The sequence below is a fragment of the Diabrotica undecimpunctata genome, chromosome 6, assembly GCF_040954645.1.
Source record: "Diabrotica undecimpunctata isolate CICGRU chromosome 6, icDiaUnde3, whole genome shotgun sequence".
Lineage (NCBI taxonomy): Eukaryota > Metazoa > Arthropoda > Insecta > Coleoptera > Chrysomelidae > Diabrotica > Diabrotica undecimpunctata.
The window spans coordinates 124,346,299-124,360,407 of NC_092808.1; the positions used below are offsets into that span (position 1 = coordinate 124,346,299).

Consider the following 14,109-nt stretch of genomic DNA (forward strand, 5'->3'; position numbering starts at 1 on the left):
GGAATCCTATGGAATTGAATTGAATCGATTGAAATTTAATCAAATCGATTCGATTGGAATTTAATCGAAACAAATCGATTGGAATCGAAACAGTTGAAATTAAATCGAATCAAATGGAACTGAATCGATTGGAATCAAATCGAATCGAATTGAATCTAAACGAATCATTGGTATCAATTCGATTGGAATAGCTTCTGCTTCTCGGTTACTCTCGAAGTGCCACATCACGTTTTTTCCCCTAAATACTAAAGTTTTATAACTCTTAATAGTCTCTCCTTCTAAACTTAAATTTAAATCTGCAACCTCGGATTCAATACATAAGTATTTGGCCTTACACATATTTATCTTGAGTCCCCATAGCTCATATTCCTTCTTTAATTTCCTTATCATATATTCCATATTCTTCCTGTCTTGTGCAAAAATGACTTGGTCATATGCGAAAACTAGTGAATGTAATATATTCTTTGTACTGCTATGCCCATTGTTCCGTATTTTCTATACCATCTCTTCAAAGCTCTTCTGCTTGTTCATTGGCGGATTCATGCCTCTATGGAAGGTTGTCTCTTGCTATTTTGATGACACGGGTCTCCCCCATTCTGCTTATGTGGTTATTCCATTCATTTTTCTATTTAGTGTCCATTTATTTATACACTGTACGTTACATTTTCTTCTAATGTCTTGACTTCTGTTTCGATCTCTCAGCGTATTTCCGTATACTTTGTTACTTGTACCCAAATGAATTGTACTTTCTTAATTATTCGTTGAGAAACTCTTCCACTGAATAATAAGGTCTTTCAGGTAGATAGGCTTTTGTCAATTTACGGAACTTAAGGAAGATGGATTTCATCTTTGAGTCTTACTCTGTCAAATGCTTTTCTAGTGATTTCTCAGTAATTTGCTTTATGACTCTCTAACGTGCTTCCCATAGTAATGTTTCGCATTTCTTTCCATAGTTGTTTCCTGGGCACGCTATCATATTCTTTCTCCAGGTCGATAAAGGATACGTGTTTCAATATTTTTCTCTTTATTATTTTCTATCACATGTCTCATGATGGATCTACTATCAAAAAACCGAAATATAGATAGATATAGGTTAATTGAATAATTAATGAAGGAGTAAATTAAGTAAAACTATTTTTATTAAACATTTTTAAAATGTATTTTTGTTAACCTTACATAATTATTTAATTGTAAGAATTTAAAGGTCCTTTCCCTTGGTGTCAAAACTAGGATTGGTTTGTGATATAGAGGCACTGAGACTATTATTAGTTATTTTCTGAGGTAAGGAATCTTCAGATTCCTTAATTTGTACTATTGGATTAGGCTGGTGTTGCGGTGCGGCATCAGGTAACATATAGCTTATAAAATAAGACAACACTGACCAAGGCATCCATCTGAAAAAACAGTAAGTATTAGGTACATAAAAAACATATATGTAGGCACACATAGTTTCAATTATGACAGTTTTTTTGATTAAAATTTGAATTATATGGCTAAAAATAATCGAATAAAAAATTATTTACTCTGACTGGTTTTCCAAATACTTTTATTATAAAATTCTGAAAGTATCTTTGGTATATTGACATGTTTAATAAACTCATCGGCAAAAGTCTTGCATCTCCTGCATATTTGGAAAATAAGATACAATTAGGTCTTTCTTGGAAGTATGTTGAAGGAATCCCTGAATTTAAGATTTTTTTATTAGTAAAACTCCAGTGCTCTTATCATTACTATAATCAATAAGCAGGTTAGTTTCATCCTTATTTAATACCACAGGAGACTTATCTAAGGTCATATTCACCAATAATCCTTAGGCTCTAATACACAATAACACTACTAACTAACATGTAAGCTTTAGCCACTCCTTGTTCTGTTTACTTATCACACTAACTCGAACGGCTTCGTTCTTTTAAGTCTTCTGATCAGATTAGCGTTGTCTAGGAGTTTGATGACTCGATATTCACAAGGTTGGAGAGCCGCTGTTCAAGGCTCTTGACAAACTTACCTATTGTCTGACTAACCTATCCATCTGAAAGTCTCGATGAAGATCACAGTTTCTGAAGTACCAGTCAGCATTAATTATACTCCTTAACACTTTATTCTGATAACGTTGTATAAATTTAAATGTAACTTTCTTTTGCACAGCCCCATAATTGTATCCGTATGCCCATATCGGTTTAAGAACTTCTTATATAAAAACAATTTATTGTAAGTAGACATGAGGGGAATTTTTTTTATTAACCAGTACATCTGACTGAATTTAATTCCTACTTCTTTTTTTTTCCTCAATATGCGCTTTCCAGCGTAGTTTTGAATCTAATGTCATACCCAAATATTTTGCCGTATTTCATTGTCATTTGGTTCCTATTTATGCTGACTAGAATATGTTGTTCCATTTTGTTAGTAAAATTGACATGAATAGATTTTGTTTCATTGAATTTGATACGCCATCGCCTGGTCTAAATGTTAATTCGTTTAACAGGTGTTTGTAGTTTGGTTGCTGCTTCCACGTAACGTTTTTCGACTGCTAACCTGCGTGTGTCATCTGCAAATGCCGCATTTGTGTTAAATGTCTAATGTTGGGATATCTCTGGGATAGAGCAGGTATAGCACTAGTCCCTGGACACTTCGTTGTGGAACTCCAGCTTTAATTTTTCCTAATTCTGTAGGTATATACTGCCTCATGTTTAACTCGAAAATATCTGTTGGATATATAAGATTCTAGTGATTAAGAATATTGTTTTGGTAAGTAGCACCATATTTTATGATATCATGCTACACTTTGTTAAAAGCCTGCGCAACATCGAGCTTTTCCGTCTTCTAGAGCTTTCTACTATATTTTTTATTCTATGCTCCTGATCTATCGTTGATTGCCTTTCTCTAAACCTAAACTGATGATTAGAAATTAAATTTTTTTCCCTCTATCATCTGTTTCAGTCTCTTTAAGAGCAATTTTTCATAGAATTTTGGCATGACAAGTAATAGTGAAATAGGCTATATGGAGAAGCTTTTTGTAGTTTTCTACACGTATCCAGTTTGCCTCCTTAACTAGTTTCTCCTCGTCAGTGTAATATTCATCTTAGGTTCTTTCTTCTTAATTTTTTTTCTCTAAATCTATAAATGTTAGTGACAGGTTTTACACATAATGCCGTATACAACATCTGTTCGTTCTGGGACCTTACATAATTTTCTTAAAAAAAAGAGAGTACTATTTTTTATCTACAGTACCTCGGTAAGTTTTTGCGGATCCGGATTTTGTTCGAACATCTTAACGAGAATCTTTATCAGTTTTTGTCACTTATTTGTTTTTTAACTTGACAATTCGCAAATACATAGACATAGACCTTTGCTAGGAAGTTGAAACGAATACGGAATTTAGGAACAAAAAACTTTGGAAAGTATTGATATATTGTTCTGAAGCTATTTTTTTGTGGCATTTAAATAGTGATATATTATTGCTTTTATTTGTTGCCAACATACAAAAATGCAAAATAAAATGTATATAAAATAAATTTTTACAAAAAAATTTATTCCATAATTCTAAAACCATTCCTAGACAACTAGTGTTGCCTACCCTACTTGTAATGAACGCCTGTACTCTTGGATACATTCCTGTGATTAGGTAATTAATTGTCTCTTTAGATAAATGGGAACATTATTGGGAATAATTCCATTCCTCCTGAGCGGTTATAATCAGGTCCTCAAGGTTTCACGGAGGATTATTTCTTTGATTTATGGCTGTAGAAAGATAGTAACAAACATGTTCAATTGAATTCATATCCGGAGATAAAAAAAGGAGCCATTCCAGTTGTGTTATTTGAGCTTCATCTAGAGCCATTTGAACCATTCTAGCAGAATGAGAACGGGTATTATCATCTATAAAGATAAAGTTGTTGCCAATTTCTTACCTTAGTGTATAAATTATTATTTTTACAACGCTTTCCAAGTAAAAATGAGCGTTCGTCGTATATGGTACATAAATAAGGTCTGTTCTACGATTGTACTTGATGCCAGTCCAAGATATTACGGTGCCACCTCAATCCGGAGCGACTTGCCTAGCTATATTTAATGGATTTTGTCTTTCTACTTTTGTTCAAAAGCGAAAATTACATTTCTCTTCTGGAGCAATAGCCAGCTATGTGCTCCAATGGAATCGTCTCTATTTTTACTAACAATTTATTAGTAGACCCTTCAAGGGTTGATGATAATGCAAGCAAAGTTAAGAATTCTTCTCGATACGGTACGACCTGATATAACGCGTTTAAACGTCCGCTGGAAGTGAAATTGTATTGCTCGAGCAAGCATCGATTGGCTTCTTCTGGTATACTCAAACGTATAACGATCTTGCCGTTCAAGTCCACTCTTCTTCGCCCACTTTTGGGCCGAGAATCATTATTTCGTGTTTCTTGGAACTGTTGAATTGTTCTATTAACCCTGCACCGAACCGCCGCAGTTTGGTACCGCCACAGGTACCGCCTTCTTGATACAATGCAATCATTTGGGCTCTATTAAAAGTAAAAATTCTGCTCCCGGCATTTTTATTATTTATAATTACTTATAATACGATTAAAAGAGTTTACTAAAGTTACTGCAACGTTAAAATATTCACTGTGGGCCAAAGAGGTAAAAATAAGTGTTACATTACTCTTGGTTGCAATTTTTTTTGCTGTATATCGTGTATTACACTGTATATACACTGTAAAATTTATAATCATAGTCGTAGCATCGGATATGCTTAATACTTAAATTACTAGGGAATGCAGGATTTCTACTTAAGACTGCATTTGGAAATATCCCTATCATGTTCTTAGAAACCCCCAGGTCTCTGATTAACTCTGCAATAATTCTTTATAGACTTTTTGCGGTACGATAAGTACTTAGCCTCACGGCCCGATGGCGCCACTATCACAAGAGAAATTTACTATCGTGTAGTACATCGTGAAGAGAAATCATGAAGTGAAATCAAAGAGCGCCTGAATCATGTGAACAGTGATTTTTCTCCTTCGATATCGATCGTCAAAAGTTGGCTTAACGAATTTCAATGTGGTTGCACGTCGGTTTTTAATAAGTCACGCCCAGGTGCCATGAAAACCGACTTCCGAGAATAACGTGATTAAAGGAGAGCGAGATAGCTGAGTTAGTAGGCATCTCAAAAGATCGCGTGGCTCGTATTCCTACGGTCGCTCGTATGGCCACCCTGTTTTTGGGATTCATAAGCTGTAATCTAGATTGACAACCTGGAAAAGGGCAAAACGGTCACAGGGTTCTACTATGCCGAATTACTGAGTCAATTCGACATCAAATTGCAGAAAAAACGGTCTCATTGCGCGAAGAAAAAGTGCTCTTCTATAAGGCCTGGTTCACACCACCGCCGCGCCGTCGCCACGACCAAATTGATTGAATTAGTTTTTGTTTCCAAACTTGAAAAAGTAAATCACAGGATAGACATTTGAATCGAATGAAGAGGTTATCGTCGTCACGGAAGGCTTTGAGAATTTCAAGGCTTTGAAAACCTCGAGAAACGTATTTTTTAGAAATGTTAAAGAAGTTAGAGGATCGCTGGGCCAAGTTTAACGAGCTAAAAGGAGACTATGTTAAGAAATAAATTACCACTGTGGTCAAATCGCAATGCTAAGAAGATTTTCTAGACGACCCAATACAATAAAATTATATTACATCAATAATTATTATAACTAGAGCAATACTTACAGTTTTAAAGGCATGAACCATCTAAAATAACCAGGCACAATTACTATATGTTCATCTTTCAATAAAGCGTCGATAGTTCTATCGGCTACATCGTTTGCTTTCAGTCTCGGAAAGAATTTAGAATTGACTGCATCGAACATTCCCGTTTGTTGAATGAAATAAGGGCAAACTACTGTCGTTTTTATACCTTTAATACCCTGATTTTCCAATTCTATTTTTAAGGACTCATCGAAGCCAACAGCAGCGTACTTTGATGAGCAATAGTCTACTAGTTTTGGTACTCCAATGTGGCCAGCAAGGGAGGCTATTGTTATTATATGACCGTTGTCCTTTTCTATCATTTTGGGTAAGAACGCTTTAACAGTCTAAAAATAAAATTATTGTTAGAATATTAAAATGTTGAGGATTAAATTGTTAAGTCTAAATTAAAATATTCAGAGGCAAAAATACTTGAGAAAATTATTTTCAAAATTAAGGTGTGTCTTAAAGCTGGTTTTACACCGTTATCAACAATTAAAAAAAAATTACATGGACAAAGTTTAACTATCACTGTCGTTATCTAGATCTATAATAATTGTTTCTTTGAGCAACCTATCTGTATTTATATAAGATCTTTCCATCTTTAGAACATCGGCAACACAATTTTTCCAGCTGTCATTGGATATTTACTCCATTTATAATTCACTCACGTCAATTAGACGAACTATAGATGAATTTAGGGTGGGCGAAACATTACTTCTCCTTACCGATGCTTTTAGCTCATGCCATATGTGTTCAATCGGATTGAACATGTTTGTAACTGCGACTTTAAATATGGTTTTATTTATTTGTACGCTTAGTTCTACAATTTTAAAAACTGGAAGTGATTCAAAGTCGTTTTGCAATATAGTTTGAAGCGGTTTAACAAGAATTCGGTTGCGAAGACTGGTACGCGGGGTTGGAGAAGGGAAAAGTGGTGGCATAGGAGCCAGCCGGTACATGGGAGGTCGAATGAATTAAAGTTTTAGGTTTGAATTTTTGGTCAAGATGAACAGACGTGGTTAATTTAATCGGAAAAGACCGGCAAATTTGTTGGAAATAGTAAATTATACTGTATGTAATATGTCAGTTTTGAAAGAGTAATCACTGTTTCTATGTTTCTACGTATCTAAGAGATTTGTGTCATCTGCAACAACTTTGATGGATAACCACATGTTGCCATTGTGCCCAGTTGTACACATTCCTATTTTTTAAGAAGCCGAGTCCAAGGTTTGCGTCTAGTGCCAATTTCAACCTCAAATAGTCAGTCCTAAAAAGATTCCTTTTTTTGCTTTATGCTTGGTTAGAAACGACAGAGTCGATGATAAGTTATTCTTTGCAGCCCATGGAACCCTTAGCGCACCCTTTCTGTTGAGGCTCTATGATATTGTTTAGAGCACAATGTTGGTAGATACGCCGGGCTACACAGACCAATTTATACAGAGTTGGAAGACAAGTAATTGGGCGATACTTGGTTGGATCTTGGGTGTTATTTTGATCTTTTGGTATCAAATAAGTTGTTCCCTGGGTTAGGAAAGATGATATTTCCTGCGGATTAGAAATACTGTGATTAATTAATGCTGATAAGCACTCATGAATATTCCAGAACTTCTTAAGCCAGAAGTTCTGAATGCCGTCTGGTCCAGGAGATTTCCTGTTATGAAGCTCTTTGATAATATTTGAAACTTCTTCAGTAGTAAAGGGTTCGTAGGGAGCAGTAACATAGTGTTGGCAGTTGTGCGCCGTATCTTCGATCCATCCAGCATTGGTGTTAAGAGCAGCTGGTGTGGAAAGTTGATTTCCCCAAAACTCATGAATTTCTTCTTGGCTTGGGTACGATTTATTGGCACTTTCTGCAGTAGAATTGAGTTTTCGATAGAACGCTTTTTTGGCATTCTCAAAAAGGATATTGTCGGATTTTCGTTTGTTACCAATTTTGTATCTCCTTAGCCGGCCTAAGTAAACGGAAAGTTTTTGTTTTAATGTATCCAGGCACTGTTGTGCTGTGTTGTTTGCTGGATTATATATTGTGAGTGTCTTGCGGTCGTTATCATTATTTTTTCAGATCTTCTGATTACTTTTCTACTTATTGTTCCTCGAACATATTCCGTGATTTGACCAATGTCCCTACGTAATGCTTCAATTTTAATTAGCAGCCGTTTTTCCCAAGGTGCAACTCTGTTATCTGTCCTTTCGATATTAGTACCCCTTCGTGTTCTGATCTTAATGCCCATAACATTAGCAATTGCTGTTGCTGCACAGTAAATCAGCATATGCAAATATTCTAATGTATGAGCCTCCACGATATAATTGGGTAGGACTTCAGTGTTCATAAATTGTAACAGCGCACCTAGTTTCTTACAAGAGTTTATTTTTGGTAGCGGTGGTCTGCTAAGTGGGTTTGTTCCATTAAACTCTTGTACGGCACGTGCCATTTCTCTTACCATGCTATCGTGCAACTCTTTGTTGTTCTGCTGCTTATTTACAGGTTGAGTTTCTTGCAAGAGAGGCTCAGGAATCTGCTTATACGGGTTTTCATTATGGACTTGATCCACAACTAGCTCTTGGTTATGAATCTCCCGTTCGACTTTGCTTCTGATGGTATCGCCTCTAGTCTCTGGGATAAGATTATTTTTTATAATTACCTGGTATTGATCTGCTATTCGCTGTTCAGAGACTTGAATCTCTGGGTACTCCCTGCAAAATTCGGCATACAGATGTTGTCGATAGCCGATCGTTTCTCGACCGACGTTCGTCACCTTGTAATATAAACGCAAAATGTTTTCATTTATAGACACAGTCCATTTCATGCGCTGCCTCGGTCGTCCCGCTTGATTAAGCACCGGCTGATGTTCCAGCGCAGCACCTTCAGCGAGTGGAGCTCTTGTTGTTGTTTGGCTCCCTTGTGGTTGTTGTTGTTGATCTGTAGCTGATTGTATGACAGGGGCCCGCCTTCTCAACACCCTGCCATCGACGTCTCGCATGCTGTCACGTCCAGCGCCGGCTCCAGACGTACCCTGGCGATCCCCAGGCAGCGACCCTAAACATAAATCATTAATCTTCAGTTTCATGGGTGTGCATTCTATACCTACTGCCAGGTGTCAGTTTTTGTTCCACGGTAGGTAACCCTGCTACCCTCTGGGTATCAATGCTAAAAATACCCAGAACGTATGCCCCATTCGCAGGGGGCCGCGCCTGATAGAAGAATTGGTAAAAACTCCCACTCCCATTATATTATCCAGATTTAGCCATACGGCTCACACTCCATACCCACATACATATATTATTATATATTATATAATAATATAATATAATATTCATTATATTATATTATTATTATTTATTAACATTAAAAAAATTTTTTCTATCTGCCAAAATTTTTGAAAAAAGTTTACTTATCTATTGTACCTTATACGAATTTTTTCTAGAATTTTAAACAAAATCTAAAAATGCAATAATAGATAGGGTGTTCTATTTAACATACCGAAGTTATTGTTCACTTTCGGTATAACCGGAGGTGGCATGTCTGTCAAAATATTTTCTTTAAGTTTGCCATAACTTGTAATCCTGATAAACCAATTTTTATAAATATCGTTATAAGTAGTTTTCGATATATAGATAGTCTAAGCTCGTCGTGAAACACCTTGTATAATATCTTATTATTTGAGTGTATCTTTTTTAGTTCTTCCTGTAATATGATATTGACCTCTAAATCTACCAACAACGATCAAGTTTCTCATCATAATATAAAAACCGAACTTGAATTACACCGTTTCGCATGAGAGAAATTAATAAAAATTTCTCTTCTCTCTTACACTAACATAATAGCTGCAACTAAAAGTAGTCATTTACTCCTGTATTATAAATCTATTACTTAAGTAATTTTGTTCGATTATATCAAATCATTTAAAATTCATACTATTTTAGAATAAGTAATTACAGTGGTACATTTTAAAGAAAATAGGAACTTATCTGTTACAGTGACACTAATTATATTGAAAACTAGGTTAATAATACTTAACATCATAGTTTCAGTGCAGCATTGCCGTATATTTTAAAAGGAGTTGGTGACATGCAGCATTCTCGTCTTAGACTTTGGTTAACTGAAAACATTTCTGAGTAGCCTTTCCGTATTTTTACATAGCTAAAGTAGCCTTCATAGTATTCTCCTTACGAAATGCCTATGGATAAGAAGCTTGAGGTAACAAGAGAGCTCTTTCCGGACGGCAGATGTCATGGTGGAGGGATGAAGGAGCTGAGCGAGCTGCACCCTTTACCATGGATGAACTTATCGAGGCATTGGGTTCACTGAAGACTCGTAGGTCCCCAGGACTAGATCAGATACCACCTGAGGCGGTGAAAGGTCTAGGGCGGGTGGAACCTGCGTGGCTTCTGGAACACATGAATGCACTGCTGGAAGCACAAACCTTTCCTGAGCCTTGGAGGACATCGAGGTTAATACTGCTTCCCAAAGCTAGGGAAAAGTATCGCCCCATCTGGCTGCTTCCATGCATCAGTAAGCTGTATGAAAGGATGCTGCGAGTACGCATAGACGACATGATTGAGAGGTCAGGTGGTTTATCAAGGAGGCAATTTGGTTTTTGTTAAGGGAAAAGCACGATTGATGCAATCATGAGTGCACTCGAAGCATTGCGCAACAGAGGGGATGAACATCGCTGGGCGGCTCTGCTGTTGTTTGATGTTAAGAATGCATTCAATACGTTGCAGTGGAACGAGGTAATGAAGGCAATGGAGGAGAGAGAATGTCCTGGTTACCTGATGAATATGGTGGCGGAGTATCTGCCCGAGAGAAGGATTATGGTGGAAAAGGGCACGATCGTGGACGTGACGGCCGGGGTACCCCAGGGATCTGTCTTGGGCCCGACGCTATGGAATCTGGCATATGACGGGGTTATGCACTGTGAATACGGAGAGGGTACAACCCCCTTCGCATTCGCGGATGACCTCGCTGTACTGGTAGTGGCCCGGGATGAGCCAGATCTCAAATACCGGGTTCGAAACGCTGGCGGCGTTGTAAAGAAATGGATGACGCAGGATGGACTGAAACTTGCGACAGAGAAAACCGAAGCCATCATTCTGAAGGGGACAAGGAACAGGCAAAATATTGAATTAAAATATGCGGGGGCATGTCTAACACCTAAGAAACAAGTAAAGTATCTAGGAGTGACATTGCACCAGAATGGAAAATGGGGAGAGCACGTGCGGGAGGTGGTCCGGAAGGCTGCGAATAGTACGGCTGCGTTGGGGAGGGTGATGCCGAACATTGGAGGACCCAAATCCGAAAGGAGGAGGGTCTTACACGGTGTTGTACAGTCGATCGTCCTCTACGCGGCACCAGTCTGGAGCGAGGCGGTAGAGATAACTGCCTATAGGAGTCTCATGACACGAGTAGACAGAACAAGTCTGTTGCGAGTGGCATGCGCCTACAGAACTGTGTCTGCGGCAGCCTTATGGACCATCACTGGATGTGTTCCGTTGCATGTTTTGGCGGTGGAAAGAAAAGAGCTTTATGAGAGAAGAGGTCCAAACCTTACTGTGGCCGAGAAAAGACAGGAAAGGGAAAGGTCAGTTGAAAGATGACAAAAAGAATGGAACAACATGGAAGATGTGGCACAGTGGACGAAAATGCTGATCCCGAACATAAGAGATTGGGTGGACTGTGGCCACAGGCGACTGGATTATTTCCTGACGCAGGTGCTCACAGGACACGGGTGTTTTAGGGCCTACCTTTATAGGATCGGAAAGGCTGATACAGATGAATGCCTATACTGTGGATACTCGGACACTGTGACACATACGATGTTAGATTGCAGCAGATGGATAGTGGAAAGGAACAGAATGGAGAGAGAGACAGGTGTGAATTTTGTTACAGTGAGAGAAATGATTGAGAGAATGATTGAAAATAAATTAGTTTGGACTAACATACACAGCTATATCCGTGCAGTGATCAAGAAAAAGGAAGAGGAAGAAAGACTGCTAAACCAACGCTAAAGGTAAGAGTGAATGATGCTGAAAGGTGAAGCTAGAACAGTGGGTCACACTGTATGAGTTGGAATGCGTGAGTCAGACTGTGGGGAAGGAGCAAATGCCCATCTGGAAATAATGCCGAACTAGGAGCGATGAGTGTCTTCTACGCGCTACCTGGAATGAGACAGGGAACCTCCTTGTTGATAAATAGAGTGTGGATGTGTATGAATGGAGAATGAATGAATAAAGGTAGTGATTCGGAAGTGATGCCGGCCTTACAGCGGCCATTCCCCTCCCGGTCTCTGGATGACAGAGGAGGGTCTGGTTTAGCAGGTAGGCGTTCGGCGTAGACTCGGCGACGAGAGAGCATTTTAAAGTACCTCGGGAACTATCGCCGGAAGTACGAAGAACGAATCCTGCACTAAAGTTAGTCAGGTGGCGTCCTGGACTGAAATGTCTTTTAAAGATTCCAGACCCCCCCTCTATAAAGACGAAAAAAAAGCCTTCATAGAATTCTTTAATAGCATTTACATAAGGTTGTGAGATATTTTGCTGTTAAATGGCAAGTTACATTTGAACTTGAAAAAAAATATAAAATCAAATAAAAACTGTTTGGTGGGGTAGAAATGCAAAAAAAAATTTAGTCGATTGCCTACATGGAGTTTCCAGTTAAGGTGTTTTTCCCATTTTCTTGTTTTTCTATTATTGTTTTGTGTTTTTAAATTTAAACCATTATTAAATATTACAATATTTCTTATTAAATTCATACTAGTTTTCTTGTTGATATCATATAGAGACTACCCATCACACGCTCCACAAAATAAACAATAGTATGACCTACTATTTAGATATATTTGCAGTTATTTCAGAAATTTGAAATATAATACTTACCCAAAAATGAGCAATCACGTTTACATCAAACGTTCTTTTTATTAAATGATCTGGGGTATTGAGCAACGTGTGTCCAGATACTACACCCGCATTGTTAATTAAAATAGAAACCTAAAACAAACACATGGTTAGTACTAATCAAAACCCGTAATTTTAAGAAGTAGTTTCAGAGAGACTCAAGGTTTAGGCTATGGCTCCACGAGCGACAGATTATCACTAGCAGTAGCAGTAAAATGTAGCTTGATAAATTAAAACAACAGCAGTGATACTGAGTGGCTCCACGCGCTGTAGATTGTCGCTTCGTTTCGAGACCGAGACGCGTCGTCAAGGTCGTGTCGCGTTCGAATAGATCCTGACCTATTTTTTAGCAGTAATTTGCAGCACGTTTGTGGCTCCACTAGCAGTAATTTGTCGCTTGTAGCGGTAATTGCCATTTAATCGGATATTATTGTTCTTGTTTTTTTTTATTTCTCTGTGTTTGTTAAGTTGTTTCTTTGTTTTTATAAATTACTTTAAAGTTTTTTCATACAATTTTTTGTCTCAAATCATAACAAAAAATTATAAGTTCTAAGAAAGAAATAAATCCAATATTTTCTTTATCGGTATTCTAGATAACAAAAATCAATGGATAGTTTTTGTTTCAATCCCAATTAATCGTATCAAACTGTACTTTATAATAGATGCCATTATTAAACAAGAAAAAGTTGAATAGAGAGAATAAACAGTTTTTATTGATTTCCCGAAAATTTATTTTTTGGATTTCCTTCTTCGAACTGGTGATTCATTTCTATATAAGTGGTTGTCTAATCATATCATATAAATAAAATTTTAATAATCATTGTTATTATACATAAATAAAGGAATGCAACAAAGCAGATTTTATGTCGCATCAGAATTTTTTTAATTATTGTAACATAAAAAAGCAAGTTAGATATTGGAAAAGGAAGATTCATTACATCAACCCAATATGATAAATGAATATAATTGACATATGGGAGCCGTCGATCTACTTGATAATTCAGTAGCGAATTACAGAATACGCAGAGGTAAGAAGTGGTGGCGGCCCCTTTTGATTCTAATGAAAGTTAAATAGTTAAATATTTTATTTTTAGGTAGATACATGTATAGGATTATAAAATATTTAATTTGAAATCTTACTTTAAGGTAATTGCTAATTTTTCTTCTGGGCTTAGGATATCACGTATTGATGTATCCTATTTTCGTATGACATCTTCTATTTCACATAATAAAAAATTAAAAGAAGACATATTCAAAAAACTTGTCAGGATATTCTTTTAATTTGTTGTGTAAAAGAAAAAAAATTTCCCTCTGTCTGTCTAGGCACTAGAACAGGGTGAATCCACCATTTCCGTTGTTTTTTAAACCTACATTGACGGCGCAATGCCAATATTAAAGCAACTTTTTGTTGAAATGATAGATTATCCATACTATATTATTGTATTATCGGTCTGAATTTATTTTACTTATTTATTTATTTATTTT

General features: G+C 37.0%; 1 protein-coding gene across 3 annotated transcripts in view; it reads right to left on the reverse strand.

Annotated features, from left to right (window-relative positions):
* Nucleotides 1–1,121: 1,121 nt before the first annotated feature.
* The window catches only part of LOC140443823 (epidermal retinol dehydrogenase 2-like), a 164,611-nt gene continuing 151,623 nt past the window's right edge, over nt 1,122–14,109 (reverse strand). For all 3 annotated transcript variants that reach the window (XM_072535292.1, XM_072535291.1, XM_072535290.1), the window contains exons 4-6: nt 12,607–12,717; nt 5,710–6,074; nt 1,122–1,394 (exon numbers count right to left, since the gene is read on the reverse strand). In XM_072535292.1, coding sequence (XP_072391393.1) covers nt 1,199–1,394; nt 5,710–6,074; nt 12,607–12,717 — 672 coding nt within the window. In that variant the 3' untranslated portion in view covers nt 1,122–1,198. The remainder of the gene's footprint in view (nt 1,395–5,709; nt 6,075–12,606; nt 12,718–14,109) is intronic.